The sequence below is a fragment of the Thermobia domestica genome, chromosome 1 (assembly GCF_964235325.1).
Source record: "Thermobia domestica chromosome 1, izTheDome1.hap1.1, whole genome shotgun sequence".
NCBI classification, from domain to species: domain Eukaryota; kingdom Metazoa; phylum Arthropoda; class Insecta; order Zygentoma; family Lepismatidae; genus Thermobia; species Thermobia domestica.
The window spans coordinates 305617653-305637589 of NC_137454.1; the positions used below are offsets into that span (position 1 = coordinate 305617653).

The following is a 19937-nucleotide window of genomic DNA, read 5'->3' on the forward strand; positions in this document are numbered from 1 at the left end:
TCCGGGTTTTCCCTAATTTTCCGGTTCCGGTGTATGATACGGACATGTGAGTGATATTGTTGGAAAGGGCTTATTATGCTGAAGAAAATGGAGTTTAAACCATGATTCTAGGTCAAATAGGAATGACACAGTGCATTTTTGACGTATCATATATATATATATATATATATATATATATATATATATATATATATATATATATATATATATATATATATATATATATATATATATATATATATATATATATATATATATATATATATATAATGGGTCACCTTCAGATTTTTAAAAACTTCTCCCGACCTCAGTTTTCAAGATATAAGAAAGAAATTCTGCACACGTATTATGTACATAACAATGTATTTTTTTTTAAATCAGAGCCCTATGTGAACCTAGGCTCGGGCCAGAGGGGCACAAAAATTTAGATATTTTTTTTCGAAAAATCTCCTGCTTTTTCTAAGCAATTTTCTTGTTTCTGGTGTATAATACGGACAAGAGAGTGGTGCCGCTGGAAAGTATGATCTATCCTGAAAAAAAAAAAAAAAAAAAACGAGGTATGAACCATGATCTTAGAATAAATAGTAAGGAAGCAATAGCTGTTTGAATGAAAGTCTAAAATTTATTTCAAAAAGTGGAAATCCTAAAAGTGTTAAATATTACACGAATGATAACTTTTTGTTTTGGGAATGATAAATTTTATTTTTTTTTTATAATTTTGAGCAATTTTTTAGGGGTCAGATTATGTAAATCCGGGGCTGTCCTGACTAAATCCAGATATTTGGGAGCCCTATTCAGGATTAAACGCCCCTGATCTATCACGTTAGCAAGTAATTATATTGTTTTTTCATTCATAGTTCACGTACGTTGTTACCTTACTTTAAAACTTGAACAACTTTGACAAATGCTAAAATATCAAGAATGTGGTAGAAAGCGCCATAAATAGTGTTTCATAGCAACGCAATCAAAATAAACAACATATTATTACTATTAAAAAAAAGAAAGTGATTCTTTTTTGTGGATAGTTGAGCATTTCGTATTCCGTAGAATAGTGTTATGCTTGTATATGTTAAATAGTTATGTAACTTAATATGGATAAAAGGTAATTCTAATATATTTAAAAATCATTTAGTCTTTAAAGTGACTGGAAATTCTTTAGTTGTTAGGATAACTTTGTTATTGATATCGGTTTCTTGCTACAACATTTTTCAAAGATTGAAAATTATAGGCTATCACTTGATATTATTAAAATAGTTAAATCTTTAGCAGCAATAATATTGCAATTATTTCTCACACATTTTACAAGATCTGTCCCTAGTAGGATTATCAGGTGCATATGTTCCTTTATTACTGAATTTAGGCCTATTTTACTTTGGCTCCTAAAAAAGAGTAATGGTTCATTTGAAAGGATTTTCCTTCACTCTTATGACTGAAAATATATATTATGCAGTTTTACGAGATGACAAATTTATATTCTAATACATTCTAGAGTTATTTTCTTGGGCATGCACAAATAATTATAAATTCGGTTATCGTAGATTGATAATATGCATGCAAACTGACATGTCATAAATATAATTATTGATGCAAGAAACCCGCACCAAATATGCTAAGAGATCATTTATAAGCAAGACTTGTATCTGATTTGGTTCAGGGCCGAGCGAAGTTGGAGTACCCGCTTAATGTGGCGTCTGTAGGGAGCAGGGGTGAAAGGATAGTAAGAACAAAAACCAATTATTCGTGCGAAGAGCTGCCATCCACCCCTACTACAATGTTACTGCAAATAAAAATTGCATCTATTTTTACTGTGCAGACTAATCTTGTTGTTAGAGAATTACCACTTTCCTCTTCGGACAATATAAAAAAAGTTTCAAAGCTCCGACAGATTTACGAGTAATTTAGACACTATGTATTGTGCAACACTGCTGTGGATAGGGTTAGGGTACTTCCATTAGTATTTTCTGATGTGTATTTTCGTGTTTTGTTATATTTTCTATGTATATTAGAAATATTAATTTGCGCTAATTCTATGATAATAAGACACTTCAAGTAGCAAAAATTAAAATGAGTACGAATAATGTGACTTGGTAGAATAATGCTAATGATTTCATACATGTTTATATTTGAAGAGTAAATATAGTTTTCCTACATTGTACAGAATTTCAGCACTTTTGAAAATTAATATTCTATAAGCCACAACCATTCGTTTTAATTGTAAAATTAACATTTTTATGACGATATCTCGTACAATTCGTAGCTATCTCACATATGAAACGAAACAAGCGAAGGTGACACAGTGGCTCAGTACTAGAGTGCTCACGACGGCTGATACGAAGAGCCTATGCTTCGATTTCACGTCATGTGGTTCAGTGGCGTAACTAAAGACTTGGGGGACCTCCCGCAGATAGCATGGAGTGGGTCCCCTTCTGTACTTCCCAATTCACGATTTGGGGGCCCTGAGGGTTTGGGGCCACCTCGCAATGCGGAGTCTGTGGGGGCATATTTACGCCCTTGTGTGTATTTGTTTTGTGGCTGACAATATTGCTATATGTGTTCATGAGTTTTTTCGAGGTTCTGTCCAACATTCTCACTTCACCAATTCTTTCACAATCATTCACTTCCAAGGGCGCCCATCAGGGGGGCAAAGTGGGGCGATCGCCCTCCCCCAAGAGAAAATTGTACTTGGGAATATCGAAAAACTAATAGATTTTTACGTTACAAAAATATGAAACTATATTTGAAACGTCGCTTATACTTGCCCCCCTTGGAAACCATAATATGGGCGCCCTTGTTTACTTCCATTAAGCATCTGTCTTCTTTCCCCTCCGGAAAATAAGAGTGGGACGTAAAGTTAGGAATTTTCATTTCATTGAAACCAAAATCACGGAAAAAGAAGGAGAGTATTCGATCGTATCCTTAAGATCGAGAGTACGCCTGAAACGTGTGTTTGTCTCGAAGCATCAATTGTCATTGTCATTGTGGCTACCCATATACTTTTTCTGATCGTGAAATGGAAGGACGTATGCAAGATTTTTCCGGGGGGTGGGGGTGGAATGCAAGATGTTTGACTCGACACTTAAGTTAGCGAACAAGTATTCTTCTTCTTCTTCTTCTTCTTCTTATTATTATTATTATTATTATTGATATTATTATTGATATTATTATTATTATTATTATTATTATTATTATTATTATTATTATTATTATTATTATTATTATTATTATTATTATTATTATTATTATTGGTTATTATTAGGCAGAGGTCTTTGATAACTGTATACCGAAATTCTTGATGTGTTACAGTACATCTATTCCATGCACCCACAATACCATAGTAGAATTCATAGTAGATTTTACTTAGTGCATTTTTCAATATACAGAATATTACACAAGAGAAGATAAAAGTGAAAGATACACAACTTTAAAACTGACTTAAGAGTAGTAGAAATTTTTAGAAGTGAATAATTTAATACAATTCATAAAACGTAGAAGAATATAACAATTTCAGATAAAAATATTAATATACTTCTAATTTTTCCTAACAGGAAATTTAATAAAATACATATTAAACACTTTTTAAAATTTACAAGTGCCTCGTACGCGTAGAACATTCTCAGATTTTTTTTTAGAAGCGAATGTATGAAACTTATCTCAAAATTAATCTCACGATTAGAGAGAAAATTGCCAAAAATACTCGAGTGCGTAAAATATCAAAATAATCTACGATTAAGATGTTCTGCCTAAGACTCTCTTTAAGAAATTCTTTTAAATCAGTAAACGTTTTAACAGAATAGGCTCAATAATTTCTGAGATAATGGGGGATATCATACTATATTTAGATACATACGCGTGTAGAAAATATATACTTTAGATTTTTGTTAAGCTTACATAAATTCTTTTATTGAATGGATTCGTGATACTTTTAAGGGTCTTCATTACAGTGAAATTAAACTACCGCTAATTTTAGAAGTTTTCTGCAATATCTTCAAAACAAATAAAAATATTCGAAAAGCAGAAACGTAGTGAACTAAACAACACGATTTTGCATGTGATACCGTTATCATAACTCATCTATCTGCTTTCAATTTGCAACTATAGATAGATTTAGCCTTTTTTGTGGGTTTTGTAAATAGCGGCATACCAAAAGCAGATAGGTGAATTGCGGTAAAGGAGTCACATTCAAAATGTCATTGTCTAGTTCACTACGTTTCTGCCTTTCGAATATTTTTATTTGTTTTGAAGATATTACAAAAAACTAAAATTAGCGGTAATTTAATTTCGCTGTAATGAAGACCCTTAACACGTATAAAAGATATTTCTTCTTAAATGTATACGGTACTTCATTTAGGAAGATCCTGCTCGTACCCTAATTAACTTAATTTTATATGTTGTACCTGATTATATTAAAAATAAGTTAGGATTTTGAATGTTATAATGCACTTGTGCCATGAATCCATAACTTTGGGGAAATTTTTTCCATATTTTTCCAGCTACCTGTATAAATGACTCCATGAACAAAAGTCTTCTTGTTCTATTCTATATATTTGCAATGATTCATTGAAGCGTAGTGCTAAAAAACATTTTGAACCATATTATATATCCGTTCATACCCGTTCTTCGCACGGGAAGAATAATTTCATTTTGGACATAAAGTTCTGAATTTGGCTTTAAACTGCATCGATTCACTGTTCTTCTCGGCGAGCCCGAAAACCATGGATTGAACACTAATATCGATCATTTTTATATACATATCTTCCCCTCCCCAAGTTCCGTGGCTAAATTTGGATTTAACCGGCATCGGACATGTCACTGCTCAGCTCAGCAACACCGAAAACTTATATTCGACACTAATATAGGATATTTTCCATCATTTATAAACATCTTCCCCTCCTCCTCCCCTAAGTTGCGGGGCTGCATTTGGATTTAACCGCCATCGGATGTGTCACTGTTTATCTTATTGACTATTCGGCATTAATATCGGTCATTTTCGATCATTCCTCCTCTCTTCCAAGTTGCGGGACTGAATTTAGTTTTAAACGGAATCGGAAGTATCACTGTTCATCTCAGAGACCCCGAAAACTATGGATTCACCATTAATATCGGTCATTTTCGATCATTTTTAAGTATCTTGTCCCGTCCTCTCCTCTAATTTGCGGGGTTAAATTGGATTTAAACAACATCGGAAGTGTTACTGTTCATCTCAGTGACCCCGAAAACTATGGATTCAACACTAATATCGGTCATTTTCGATCATTTTTAAATATCTGTTCCTCCCCCTCCCTTAAGTTCCATCGTCAAAGTAAAATTATAAAAACTATCCCATGCTTGAACATCCACAGGGTTTGTTCTGAAAGTAGCAGGACTGAATTTTTAAAAAAATCATAATTTTGATACATCTACATAATAGTTTTCAAATATGCTGCTTCTGCATCAACACAGCGTTTCCAGCGACTCTGCCAATCACTGAAGGCTTCCTGAAACAGAAAGTGGAATGCTGTTCAGCTCCCTCGTTACAGCCTCTTGAATGGCCTGGACTGAACTGTGGTGTCCCTTTCATGACTCTTTTAGACAGGGAAAAAGAAAGAAGTCTGCAGGAGCGACATCTGGGCTGTAGGGTGGCTGGAAAAACTGAGTGATGAAATGTTTGGTCAGGAAGTCCATGTGTTACTGGAGCGAAAAATTTTGTTTGCTTAACGATGCATATCTTTTAAGATCAAGAGTGAGTGTAGAGAGTTTACGTTCTACAAGGAAGTATAAAAGTAACGATGCCTCGCTAAGAAAGTCCTTATCTATGGAGGTTTCACTAGTAGTAAAAAATTATGTTGGACTGATGGTTATGAAAAGATTTAGATAATTTAATTCGACCGGCTAAGTAGTATTTGTGATTGATAAACACAATATGTTTTTTCTCGGGGTTTTCCAGTTTTCTATCACTTTCGTCATTCCATTATTATCATCTATCTCATCATCACCGCCTCCCTTAGCCTCGGTGCATAATCGTGTAAACAAAAAATGCATACGATTTATATATTAATATTATTTGAAAAGGACTCTGATACGTTTAGTGATTTAATGATCGAAACTGATGAACATACAGAACATCATATCTATAGTTACCCCACGGAGTCCCAAGTTCAGATATCTCAAAAATAATACATCTTTTGCATTATCTTTCATTGAAGCGTCTTTAGTAGATATGAATCAAGCTCGTGGCCAGAAACTCATTTCAGAGGGTGAGGCCCGACTGTTCTCACTTTTAAATATGAAAGTGAAAATTACTATTTAATCTTCTTAGTATTTTTCCCCTTGTACCTTAAATTTTGGGGGATGGACTCTCCCTTGGCTACGCCTCTGTATAAAGATAAAGGTTTTCGAGTCATGAACAACAATTATTTTAGCTAATATGACTTTGAGAAAGACAGAGGATGTCACAGATTGTGATTTCATGCTTAAACCCATATGAAACCCTATGGTACCACGTAACCTTATAAGTAAAATGAGTGTCGGTAGAAACACATAATACAATTGAAGGGGTGGATTCCAAATGAGCCTAAGTCAATTGTTGTCAATTTTGAGATATTGGTTTTAATAAGCTCCATTTTAGCATCTACGTATATTGAACAGGGTTTCATGCCAAAACTGCATAAATCAAATTAATTGTAGGCAAAAGAAAACAGCATTGCTTTCCAAAAATGAGGCGTATAGTTTCTAAATCCGCCATCTCCTTCATAAACGGTTTCGAGAAAAACAGGAAAAACTGATAACTCAGAGATTATGTGAGATAAAATTTTCTTTTTAGAAATACTTTACTGCTTTCTGGACATTCATTATAACTACCAAATGACAAAAATCTCTCCCATCCCATTTCTCGGTTATTGCAGAAAGCAGTTTGGAGATGGCGGATTTTGAAAACAACTTTTGGAGATGGAGGACTTTGAAACAAACGTACTTAAGTTTTTGGGGGTTTATTTGCTTCCAAGTCATTACTATTATAATTTCTGATAACTATTTCAGAACAGAACAGTAGATGGAGATAAACTGAATCTAAACAACGATATTAACTTGTTGGGTGACATTATAATGTGCACAAACAAGGAAAAAAAAATGAAGTTATAATCATAGTACGTTAGCTATTTACGGCCCCCCAGCCCATTTAGAAATATCGTCTCCTAACATAAGCTTACTTAACCTTACCTCACTAACCTAATCTAACCCATTGGGACCTAACCTAACCTAACCTAACATAGCCTGACATAACAGGATGGGAACTTCGGAATAAATGCCACCTTTACCAACAAGAAAAGGATTGAAAGTGATCTTTACACTGTTTTCAGATATAGTTCTCATCAGAATCATGTTCGAAACACTGGCATTCAGCCTAATCCTCATCTACACTTTCTTCTGTTGAAGCAGTCAGTCTCTTTTCAGCATCAACATAAATGGCTAAGTTTGAATTAGCACGCCAATTCTCCCCGAAGTGTTTCGTTAGGAGTTGAACAACATCTTGCAACATTTTTTCATTAACATCGGTCTTCAATTCATAGCATAGAATAGAATAGAATCGAGATGATGAGGTTTAGAAACACACTGCTGAGTGTAGATGGCGGCTTTTGAAGAATACCCTGAACTTTAAAGCAGTAATTGAGGGTGGAGGTGGCGACATTTCAAACAACTCTTTTCACCATCATGTAGGGCATGGAAAGGAATACCAGTAAATCTACTTAGCTCATTTTTTTTGAAAATTGGAGATGGCGGATTTAGAAACTATACGCCTCAAATGTCCTTAGTCAAGAGTATTCTGTGAAGCTAATTTCTGACTCATGCCTAAAAACACTTATAAAACTCTTGCCATAGATAATTTCATCGTTATCTTACGAAAAGTAGGCAATTACAGTTTTCTTTTATATAGATTACTTTTCTTTCACAGAATGATGGAAACACACAAAAAACTCTTCTCTTGAAAAACTTACTTTTTTGACTTAGGCTGTTTTGGAATTGAGCTCTTCATATTATGTACTTCACGAATAATCTACCACAATATGATCTAGTAATCTTAAAAGGGTTAAAGGAACATATGTTCAAATTATCTATTTGATTGAGACATTTTAGATCCAGGTAATCCAGTAGCCACAATCCAAAAAATAATTACCTATTTTAGAAAACGAAAATATCTAATAAAATAAAATAATAATAATAAAAAATGGCGTTGGAAGGCCTAATGTGAATGATGAGTGTATTTGTGATTCTGGTTTAACGCTAACATGTGACGTCTAGTATAGCCTTCATGCTGAAAATGATGTTGTACTCTAGACTAGGAAAGTAGTGTGTTTGATCTTTGGAACTGTAAAAAGAAGTAAATATTTTTTTATCATCGTAAAGAAAATAAATTAATTCAGAATTTTGAAGTATGAAGTTTTATGAAAGTGACTAATATATATATTTACATATTACTTCTTTCCTTTTTATAGGTCTGAAATCGAAATTGAATATCCTGGGACCATCAATGTCAGGTAATTTCTCATAAGATAGAACTAATCAGTTGCAAAGCGTACAATTAGACTCTGAGGTGAAGCTTATTTTGTTAATTTCAATTTATTTCATTACGGTTTGCCTTCACAACGCCAACTTTGGGTTAAAATCATCTAAGTACTCAAAATGTTTATTTTATTTTATTTGTATATAACCTGTTACGCACCTGCCTGAAATTCCATATAAAGGGTTAGCCTAAAAGATTCATCGGGTTTCAAAGCACTGTTTATTTATAAGTATACAACGTGCAAAGACGAGTGATACGTGAAAGATAGATACGCTCACCAAGTTTTAAAAGCTTGCCTCGTGGCTCGCGTGCATACTAGATGGCAGGCCTGTGACGGCTCGATTTTCATTCTTGAACAGGACCTTCACCTAACTAGAACACAATTGTCCTCGCCATTTTGAACAGAGAACTGCCAGATCGCTGGATAGGGCGCGTTGGTGTGGGTGATGTTCCTCTGTTCTTATGCCCCCCCAGATCGCCAGATCTCATAACATGTGATTTCTGCCTGTGAGATTTTCTTATTATCCTGTGAGATCTCATGTGCTTCGGGTCCCACGTTCAGCAGTAAGTCCATGCAGTGACGTACCTAGCTTTAACAGTGCTTAGGGCAAAAGGAATTTTCTTCTTTACCTTCCTAGCCTCATCTCCACCAGATTCCATAAATTATTTCAATTTTATCCTTTTGCTTCTATTTCTTTGTTAAACTTGATTATGAACAACAAACAAAAGTTTATTCAGTTTACCGCAATCATAAGCCCCAACAAGTTGAGGTGAACCGAACTCAGGAGTTCTCGTCGACGTCTGTGAAGTTATCCCGCCCACCTAATGATTTTTTTCTTTTTATTATCTACATCGTTAGTTTATCGTTAGTTTACGTTAGTTTCGAAAAAAGAAAATTTTTATTCAAAAATAAATGAGCAGGCCAACTTCATGGTTCCCACCCACAAACGAATTTCAAAGTTTTTTCTATCACGTTGTTAGTTTATCGTTAATTTACGTTAGTTTTGCTAAAACTATCGTTAGTTTCGCAAAAATAACTATTTTATTCTAGAAACAAAGTTTCCCGCCAACTGTGAATTAGCCCGCCCATATAAATTCTCATAAACTTCCAACTCATATCGTTAGTTTACGTTAGTTTTGCTAACATTAGCGTTTCTTTTGCAAAAATAACGATTTTATTCGAGAAATAAAGGTTCCCGCCGAATGTAAAGTTAGCCCGCCCATAAAGAACATCGTTAGTTTACGTTAGTTTTACTAAAAGTATAGTTAATTACGCAAAAATAACGATTTTATTCGAGAAATAAATGGGCAGACCAACTTCACATTTCCCCACCCACAAATGAATTTCAAATTTTTTTCTATCACATCGTCAGTTTATCGTTAATTTACGTTAGTTTTGCTAAAACTATCGTTAGTTTCGCAAAAATAACGATTTTATTCTAGAAATAAAGTTTCCCGCCAACTGTGAATTAGCCCACCTATATTGAATTCTCATAAACTTCCAACTCATATCGTTAATTTACGTTAGTTTTGCTAAAATTAACGTTTGTTTTGAAAAACTAACGATTGTATTCGATAAATAAAGGTTCCCGTAAATGGCAAAGTTAGGCCCTCCATAAAGAATTATAAATTTCCAAACTAACGATAATTTTGGCGAAACTAACGTAAACATATTGCGAAACAAACGTAAACTAAAAATATACTAACAGTATGAGGTGGAAGTTTATGAAGATTATTTAAGAGCGGGCTAACTTGATATTTAACGGGAACCTTTACTTCTCGAATAAAATCGTTATTTTTGCAAAACTAACGTAAACTAACGATAAACTAACGATATGAGTTGGAATTTTATGAGAATTCAATATGGGCGGGCTAATTCACAATTGGCGGGAAACTTTATTTCTAGAATAAAATCGTTATTTTTGTGAAACTAACGATAGCTTTAGCAAAACTAACCTAAACTAACGATGTAATGGAAAAAAAACTTTGAAATTCATATGCTTGTGGGGAACCGTGAAGTTGGCCTGCCCATTTATTTTTTGAATAAAAATTTTATTTTTTCGAAACTAACGATAATTTAAGCAAAATTAACGATAAACTAGCGATGTGGATAAGAAAAAAAAATTTAGATGGGCGGGACAATTTCACAGACGTTTCTCGTCGTACGAAGCTGTGTGGCACAGCGTCTGTTGCCGAGCGGAACCTGTACTTAGCCGAGCTTGGGCTCTAAATATAGAAATATATATCCTTTAGACAATGGGCTACTTACCCAACATATTTCATTCCTATCCGACTAGCAGATACTTAAATTTAAAGAACCATATACAAGGCGAGCCGAACAAAGCAGAGCATGTACCTAGCAGAGCTTGGCCACCAAATATAGCAAACTTTATCCCTTAGACGGTAAGCCACATGTTAACCAAATTTGGTTTAGATCCGGCCAATAGTTACCGAGAAATAAAGTATCACATGGAGAGTCAACCCGAGCCAAGCCTGCACCTGGCCACTAAATATAGCCATCTTTATTCCTTAAACCATTGCTTACTTGCCTACCAAATTTTTTGTTGAGAAATAATGTACCACACATACACATGTACCTGGAGAGAAACTGTAAGTTCATGTATATTTACGCCAGGAGCTAACAATTAAGTGTAACATCATTTCGTTTTCGAGTGTGATTATTATATTTCTTTCATACACAGTCTATCGCTGTTTTTTCTTGTCTCAACTGCTGCAAACTTGTATAATGCCCTCCAAAGCTCGTTTTCAACTTCCTTCAGATCAACACTCAAGTAGAGCAATATCATGCTCGCACGAATGGTTTTAAATAGAAATAAGTTTTAATTTGCTGAACTATCTTTCATAACTGGAAATGAAAACATCAATTGTTAGGACTATTTAGATGTTGTTCGGTGTATCAGATGTGCTATTCGGCACATTCCCATATTTCACGATGAACCCGAGGTCTTCAGACGTTGAAATTTTGCAGCGCGAGTTGAGGGTAACTTTTAATTCCAAGTTTTTGTATAACTCATGTATAATAATATTACTCCTGTAGGTTATGCCCAAGCTTCTAAAATTGTTTTATGAGTTATTGTTGTCTGTCAGTAGTCCAACACACCCGAAGTCGGAATCAGTATTTTGCAACGAAGTGGACCTTTCATCCACTTTTGTTATTCATATTTATTTCGAGGTTTCACTGGTTATAGTATTCAGTTTTCCTTTACGTCTCTCAACTTTAACATTTAAATTTTGACAGAAGTTAAATCTTTGATCCTGACTCAGCAGTTTCCAGATTTTGCCAGCGCTGTGTTGAACGAGTGAAAGTGTTGAAAATGAAATGAAATGAAATCTTTGAGTTTTACGTCCCACAGTTATGCCGGTTAGGCTAAAGCAGACGATGATGATGAGTAATGAATGAAATGGTGGAATGAAGAAAGTGGGAGGAAACGGGAGAACCCCGAGAAAACCCACGCACACGGTGTTTGTCCACCACAAAGGAGTAAAGGTGTTCAGAGCTTCAATGGTTCTAAAAGACGTTACCATAAGTGCACCCTGTTTTCATGCATGTATACCCAACAAGTTGAATGGGTGATTACACAGTTACGGATATTGCTATATTATTTTTCTATTTAATTCTTTGATTAATGCCCCTTCTTTGTCCAGACATCACAGCAGCGCACACACTGGACTAAATAACCTCGTCAATTTCGTCAGCTTCTAGCTGCTTTAAGATGACCTCAACCATGTTTTTTAGTTTTCTGCTTTATTTCTATAAAACCAAGCAAAGAGTCTAATTCGTGCTGTTCTTTTCTCAGAACCAACTTGTACATATCAAATTAGTTCTGACAGTTAGGTGAATGGATTCATTCTGAACACTGGGTGAAATATGAAATGTCGATTCAAGATGTTTTATGCTTGAAATAGTTCTTTTAAACGAAATAAAAAAAGGAAAATCAGTTCCAGTAAGATAGTCATTAGTCTGAAGTGAATCCCTGCTCAGACTCGTAAACCTAAGTTTTGTCTGACAAGAGATTTTACGCAATGAAGTAATATCTTCAAGTATCACGGAGGAAGGGCTTTGCAGAATATGGGATGAAAATAAATGTAAGAAAGACAAAAGTTATGGTGATTGAAACGAAGCGGTCTGTGTCAAATATAAAAGTGGGAGGGGAGAAAATAGAACAAGTGAATAATTTTCGATATCTGGGTAGAATTCTTAGTAATGGCATGAAGTGCGAATGTGAAATAAAAGCAAGGAAGGAATGGCGAAAGAAGCTTTAGGAGGAAGAAAAGTTTGTTTTGTGGGACCTTGAATAAGAAGTTGAAAAAAACTCATGCTACGTGTAGAGTGTTGTACTGTACGGGACGGAAACATGGACATTACGTAAAAGTAGTAAGAAATGATTGGAGACCTCCGAAACGTGGGTGTGGAGAAGAATGGAAAAAATTAGTTGGGTCGAGAGGAAAACGAATGAGTGTGTGTTAGAAATGGTGGGGGAGAAAAGAAACACTTTTAGGTATTATTGAGAAGAGGAAGAGAAACTAGTTGGGACATTGCCTGAGAAGAAACTGTTTCATGAGGAACGTGCTAGAAGGTATGATGGCAGGAAAGAGAGGGAGGGGGCGAAGGAGACTACAATTAATGGATGATATAAAGCAGAAAGACCATACGTGAAGACGAAGAGGTTAGCGGAAGACCGTGGAGCATGGGAATGGTAAATGACGTGCCAATAATGGCAGAATACCTATGATGATAATGATTCCAAAATTCTAGAAAAGACTTACTTTTTATTTTTAAAGGCATATCTGAACACTACAATGCTTGCTACATAAATATAAAGCAAAAGGAAGGCTTTGCCCGTTGCCTATCTTACTGGGCGTTAGTTCCACGAGACAGAATTCGCCGCTCCTCCAGAATATATTAAGAAGCTTTGTAAGAACTTACTGGACTTAGTTCTTACATTTTATTCTCGAACTACACAAAGTTTTGCATTTTAAACAGAATTTTATAAAGTTCCACAAACTTCACTTCTCAATGTTTTGTAAACACTAAATGTTAACAAAAGATGAAAAAGAAACTTTTTTTTTTTATTTGTTCGACATCATTGGAATAGTCTGAGCACGCTCTTCTTTAAGCAGATGGTTCCAATAATATCTATCGCACTAAACGACAATGTTTTTAAGGTGGATCATTAGGTGTTCTCGATGCTATGCTAAACACTGCTTGAATAGTGCGGCGTTGCCAGGTAGTGACGAGTATTTACTGGTGCCAGGTAATAAATTAAGTAATCATGGAATTGTGTTCGGATACTTACTGGAGAAATTAGTTTTCGACCTTCACCGCAATTAACAGCTAAGTTCCGCTTCTCGAACTGCAATGCCAGAATCCAGGAATTAAACGTACAAATTTGGCAAAACTCATTATGGCGTTCTGCGCAACTTTCTTGTCAAAATCTATTTCCTTAAATGTAAATTAAAATTTAAATAAAATGTGAATCATAACACGAAAAACGGTCAAACAATATATCTATTTTGTAATAAAATCGTTACTTTAAAGTACTTTACACATTCAAATAAACATTTCATAAAATTGAGCACTTCTAATAAGATCTAACAGTAAGTGCCATCTTGTGTGCTCATTATAAAACGAATCAAATATTTTCTTTTATTTGTTACCTTTTTCGATATCAGAAAACACAACCAAATGAATCAGTGTCTTGTGTTGTAGCTGAAACATAACTTTATCTTATAGTACAATATGTAACGTTTCATTGCGCAGTAGTTAAGGGAATGAGCTAAAATGTATACTGACTTCCGGGTGGTGATCCACCTTAAAAAAAAAAAAAAAAAAAAAAAAACATTATTACTATGAGATGTTTGCAAATCAAATCGCACACTAGTAGTACAATAGTGCAAAGTTTCTGAAAATAAATAAAAAAATGCCAACAAAGGCACATGTATGTCGTCCTCCAGTAGTCTAGCTTTGAAAAATGAAATGAAATGAAATCTTTAAGTTTTACGTCCCACGGTTATGCTGGTTAGGCTAAAGGAGACGGTGATTATGAGAAATGAATGAAATGGTGGAATGAAGAAAGTGGGAGGAAACGGGAGAACCCCAGAAAACCCACGAGCGCGGTGTTTGTCCACCACAAAGTCCACACGGCGCGAGCTGGGATCGAACCATGGACCCCAAGCCCGGAGGTGAACTCTCTACCACTGAGCCACCGCGCCCCCTAGTCTAACTTTGAGTATTGCTGGGATGGTATCAGGTGAATTGGGATAAAAGCGCTTTTCTTTGTTGAACGTATCATTTCAGAAGTAGGAAGGAGATATGGCATGTTTTGGATAGACGTAGAGGATCAAAAGTAAAAGAAAGAAAGGAAAATGAGGAAAAGGCAATTAATAATAAAGCAAAATGTGCTTGAATGGCTGTCATCAGCCTAATTAATACAAGACAGATTGTTAAGTCGTCGTTGCGCGTTAATGTTTCTGAGTAATATTGGGATCTAAACGACAGATCGCGAACTCTCAGTTGACAATAATGACAATGCCGAGTTCAAACGCATTACAGCAGGAGGTAAACTCAATCGATTGCGGTCACATAAAGAATTGTACAGTACAATCAGATAGTTCTGTAAGCGGTGATCCCCATCTTATTGACAAGCACAAAGCTTCTGATGTGAAACCTAGCAGCTATTTCTTTCAGCACGTCATGGTATTTTACTTCCTTGCGGGACTAGCGCCCAGTCCTGCTTGTCTTAGCGTAGATACGCCTCTGGGCCCATGTCTTATATAGTCTCTGTTCTGGAAAAGATGCAAAACTCCAATGGAACCAACCAAGATAGCGAGGTTCCATCTTTACCCTGAACGTTCTTCTAAAACTGAGTTATATATAAGAGTGAGAAACATTAATATATGGTTATTTTAATTTGTTGTCAAAAGTATAAATATAAAAAAATGTTTCCCGCCGTTTCGTTTTTCAACATGGGAAAGGAGGGACATATGTATCCCGCTGATACTTTTACGTGGGACCTATATGTTCCAGTAGTAGTGAAATGAATGATCATCTTGTATTTTCAATTATGATATGTATATTGTCAGAAAACCAGATGGAAAATATTCAAGTGGAATCTGTAATTATAAGAATTCTGTAAACTATTAGCAGGCATCTCTTTACCAGTGGAACATCGATTCATAGCAATAACATACGGTAAATTACCACGAGTACTCTGAGAATGTATTGTGGGGCATATATGTTCCAGTGGTAGTGAAAGGGTTAAAACAGTAAGACATAGTGAGAAATGATATTCGATATGGATCCAGCATCCCAAGAAAATATTTCATCTACGATTTCTGGTTTCATCACTGATTGCCAGAAAGAAAGAAAAAAATAGTAGGTAACGAGAGACTGTTTTTGATATGGATTTATTGTTGCAAGAGTAATATTCTATATCCGTCCTCATCATTCTAGAAAATCGAATACTGTAGAAATTTGTAACAACTCCCAGTTTCAATTCTTATCCCCTTACAGCTAGAACAGTAATAGGTACTAATAAATTGCTTTTCAATATTGACTTGTTTCTAGAATAGGTTTTCCCTATTATCTAATGCTTTTATTATAACCGGTTTTAATACTGTATCATTATAGCTTGGAAGTCAACTATAGATTCACAATGTGACACGAAACTCAATTGTAAAATTCTGCATAGAAAATTACATTCTCTTTATGTCGAAGAAAACTGAACTAAAATTGCTTGATTCCTTCCGAAGTTATTTACAAAAAAATACAATATATAGCCATGTATATACATTTTTTGCTGCTCATTGTGCATTTATTGTTAACACACTATTGCAGACACAATAGGAGGAACAAGAACATGGCTTTATGATTATTTTATGCTACATTTTGCTGCAAGATCGAAACGAAAAACTTGCACATTGCTAGACTCGTTAAAATAACAGAGCACTTTGTAAGAAATGACTCAGTGGTCTTATCAATTGAATTTCAAGTAGGTTATTATCATTGCCATCAGTCTTTTTTCTATTTCTTTTTCTTCTTGCTCCATGCAAACTTCCGGAGCATGAAAGATCGAATGCAGCAAAAAGAGAGAGCTCAGCGTGAGTCATTCAGCATCGGTCATTCACTGATCCTGCGTGTACTCACGATTACAAATTGATGAAGGCATGCAAAAGTAGTCTAGATGCGTACGCTTACTCCACCACCCTCAATTCAATGTCAAGTACAAGGGAGGAAATGTGTGGTTCGATTTTTAACTACCGTCTTTTGTTTTCTGCAGAGACGTTGGTCAGAAGGAAGATACTCAGTCAAGGAAAATGCCCGATGAAAAAGATAAAGAAAACAGGAAACCACCGCCTCATGGAAAGAAAGCGAGGTAAGAATGTACAGATAATTTATTTAATATTTTTTAGAAAGGATTGCGTAATATTGGGATCCTGACTCAAGCAGCATACTTGGTAGATCCTATGTAGGCCAATGGTTGACGAATTGTAATTGCAATAGTAAAGTTCAAAAAGTTCTTGACCCAACGTTGTGTATGTTGGCCAACCAACAAATCGCCATCATAGCATATGTTGGTAAATGGTAAGCAAAGCAGGCAATTACATTTTAGGGTCAATGTTGGCAGATGACTAGCCTACCGTTTCCCACTGTTGAGTCTATTTTCTTTGTTACTAGGGAAGTAACTGAGAGGATTCCATGCTCACCATAGCCTCAGCGTCAATCACCAGCTGCGACCAAGTCTTCATTAGCCTAAAAAAAAAAAAAAAAAAAAAGTTGAAAGTGATTTTCTCAAAGAAGAAAAAATAAACTGAAACATATGAGGAGAGTAAAGATACGTACATACCGATTCATTTGAAGTTTCGAAAAATGTGGAGAAAAATAATGTTTCTAAAGCAAAAGCACATATAATTTTCTTCTTTATCCGCTTCCTCCCATTCAAAATAAAGTTGTAAATCTTTATTTCAGTTTAAATTCCCACGATTATGCCCGTTAGGCTAAGGGAAACAGATGATTAAGGCAAGTGAATGATGATGGAATAATTGGTGGAATGAAAATGTGGAAGGAAACGGGAGTACCCCGAGAAAACCCACAGGCACGAGCAAAATAAAGTTGTATTTTTTAAAATATGAGCTTCTTATATTGGTAGAATAGTACTTGAGATTGGTATTTCAATAATTTGTTTTTTTTTCTAATTTTAACTACATATCCAACTTTTAAGTTATAACTTTCTTTTCTTCCCCATCTTCCTTTCTTTTCCTTCTTATAGCCACACGAGAAAGATATGTCGCCGTATTTTTTAATTTACGAAAGTTGTTTCTATAAAAATACACACACACACTTGTTAGACCGTATTTAGAAACACTTATACTCGAGACAGAGAGATTAACAATGTTATCCACGGCTAGTGCCTATATCGATAGAGGCAAATCACGACCTTTTCACAGCGCTGTCCAAACACATATGGAGAAAAAGGTAAGAGCAAGTATTAAGCACATTTTTGTCTTACCTTATTTCTCACGTTGTACTTAAAATCCCTGTGGAAGTCATGGCTTGCATCTGTTGATAGAAGTCGTAAATAATATTACAAACGGAAATTCTGAGTACGGAAATTATAATCACGTGTTAGCCAAATTCTTAATACGGCGCTAATCACACGTAAAATTGTTTCTGAGTACGCCTCATTATGTTTTAGTATACAGAGTGTTACAAAAAATTTGTCACAATATTTTGGAAATAGATTTCTCACATCAAAATAAGAGAAAAAGTTCATATGAACCTGTGGTCGGAAGTGCATATTTTCGTAGTTATAGGGTGCCGAAAACATGAAATAAGTGAAATTTAGAAGTTCATAACTCCACTACTATAGGACCGATCGTAGTAGGTTCAAGACACCACTGAGGAACTGGTATGTGAACTATCCAAATGTCCATCTTTCAGAACCTCCTGTACTTCACTCATTTTTAGAGAGGTTGTTTGGGAATACTTGATCACTCTCTATCTACCTCTCTAAAAAAATTGGTCTGCACATACTGAAGCATTCTTAAACATGGATATTTCGATAGTTTACATATGAATTCCTCAGTGATGTCTTGACCCGACTACGATAAGTCCCATAGTAGCGGTTAAAGTTTACTTGTTTCACGTTTTCGGCACCCTATCATTCCGAAACTATTCACTTTTGAGCATAGGCCCATCTGAACTTTTTTCTTATTTTCATGCGAGGAATCTGTTCCTAAAATATTCTGGCACATCTTTGTAACACCCTGTATAGTTGTTCTTGTCAATCAATGAATTTTCCAAAATATATCTTCAAATTTTATACAAGACAAATTATAGATTATAAAATATTCCCGTAACGCAGGCAGATTCATGAAGTAAATATTCCTTTATAGAGAGGGAGAGTTACTAAAATTGTTTTAATTATACAGGTCTAGTTTAGTTTAGAAAATTTGTGTCTTGAGTAACAGAACAGTGGTTATAACCACTTACTATGTCTATCGTGGTTTATATGAACTAATACTACAATAAACAGGCAAGCTAGAAGATAAAAGGCAATATTAAGGTTTCTGATTATAATCAGTCTTACACAAAGTTTCCTGTGATAATGTTGACAGGGTTAAATTAACAAAGTTTAGAATTTATTGCGGGAATTCTCAGTCACGAAATACCTCTTTCTTGTTTTGTTTTGAGTAGGTGTTACTTTTCGAGACTTGTATATGAAAAATAGAACAGAAACTGTATCAGAGCAATCATTAATTACATATCGTTCCATTTTCGTTGTAGAACGAAAGTTTGTTAGTTATAGGAATACCTTGTATAATAGGTTTTGAAGAACGCGGTTCTGTTCCAATGTGTTTTATATTATTACACATATTTACGAATTGTCTAAAGTTCATGATATTTTTTGAAAACAAAAGATATAAAAGCAGGAAACAACACATATAGAACTGGCAGAATCTTAAAAACCTTAGTGGGTGGTAATCGGAACTGTCCGAACAATCATATCCTCTTACTAGTGACATTGTAACTTATGTTCAACGACGTTGCCATACCTTTGGTCCCCATTACACTGTGATTAATGGCTTACACGTGTGGGTTCTTTCTTTATATATAGAGAAGGGGGAAATAAACAAACACTGACCAACTTGCCTGCATATATAGATCATTCCTTCTCAATGGAAAAAGAAATATTCTGTTGAAAGCAGGTTGAAAGTGTCAAATAACAAAGCAACATCAAGCACTCAGTTTCCAGACTACTTTTTTCTTCGCCAAAACATTTGAGAAATTCCATTCCTTATTCATGTGACGGAGAAGATCAGCTTTTGCTCACCCCCTATTTTCGCCGAGAGCTGCCGTCCAGTTCGAATTTTATTCCTC

The 19937-nt window shown here is 35.0% G+C and overlaps 1 protein-coding gene across 2 annotated transcripts in view; it reads left to right on the top strand.

Moving 5' to 3' along the window:
- The first annotated feature begins 993 nt into the window (after positions 1-993).
- Positions 994-19937, top strand: part of kat-60L1 (katanin p60 ATPase-containing subunit A-like 1) — a 322513-nt gene continuing 303569 nt past the window's right edge. For both annotated transcript variants that reach the window (XM_081727140.1, XM_081727146.1), the window contains exons 1-3: positions 994-1102; positions 8469-8510; positions 16837-16932. In XM_081727140.1, coding sequence (XP_081583266.1) covers positions 1092-1102; positions 8469-8510; positions 16837-16932 — 149 coding nt within the window. In that variant the 5' untranslated portion in view covers positions 994-1091. The remainder of the gene's footprint in view (positions 1103-8468; positions 8511-16836; positions 16933-19937) is intronic.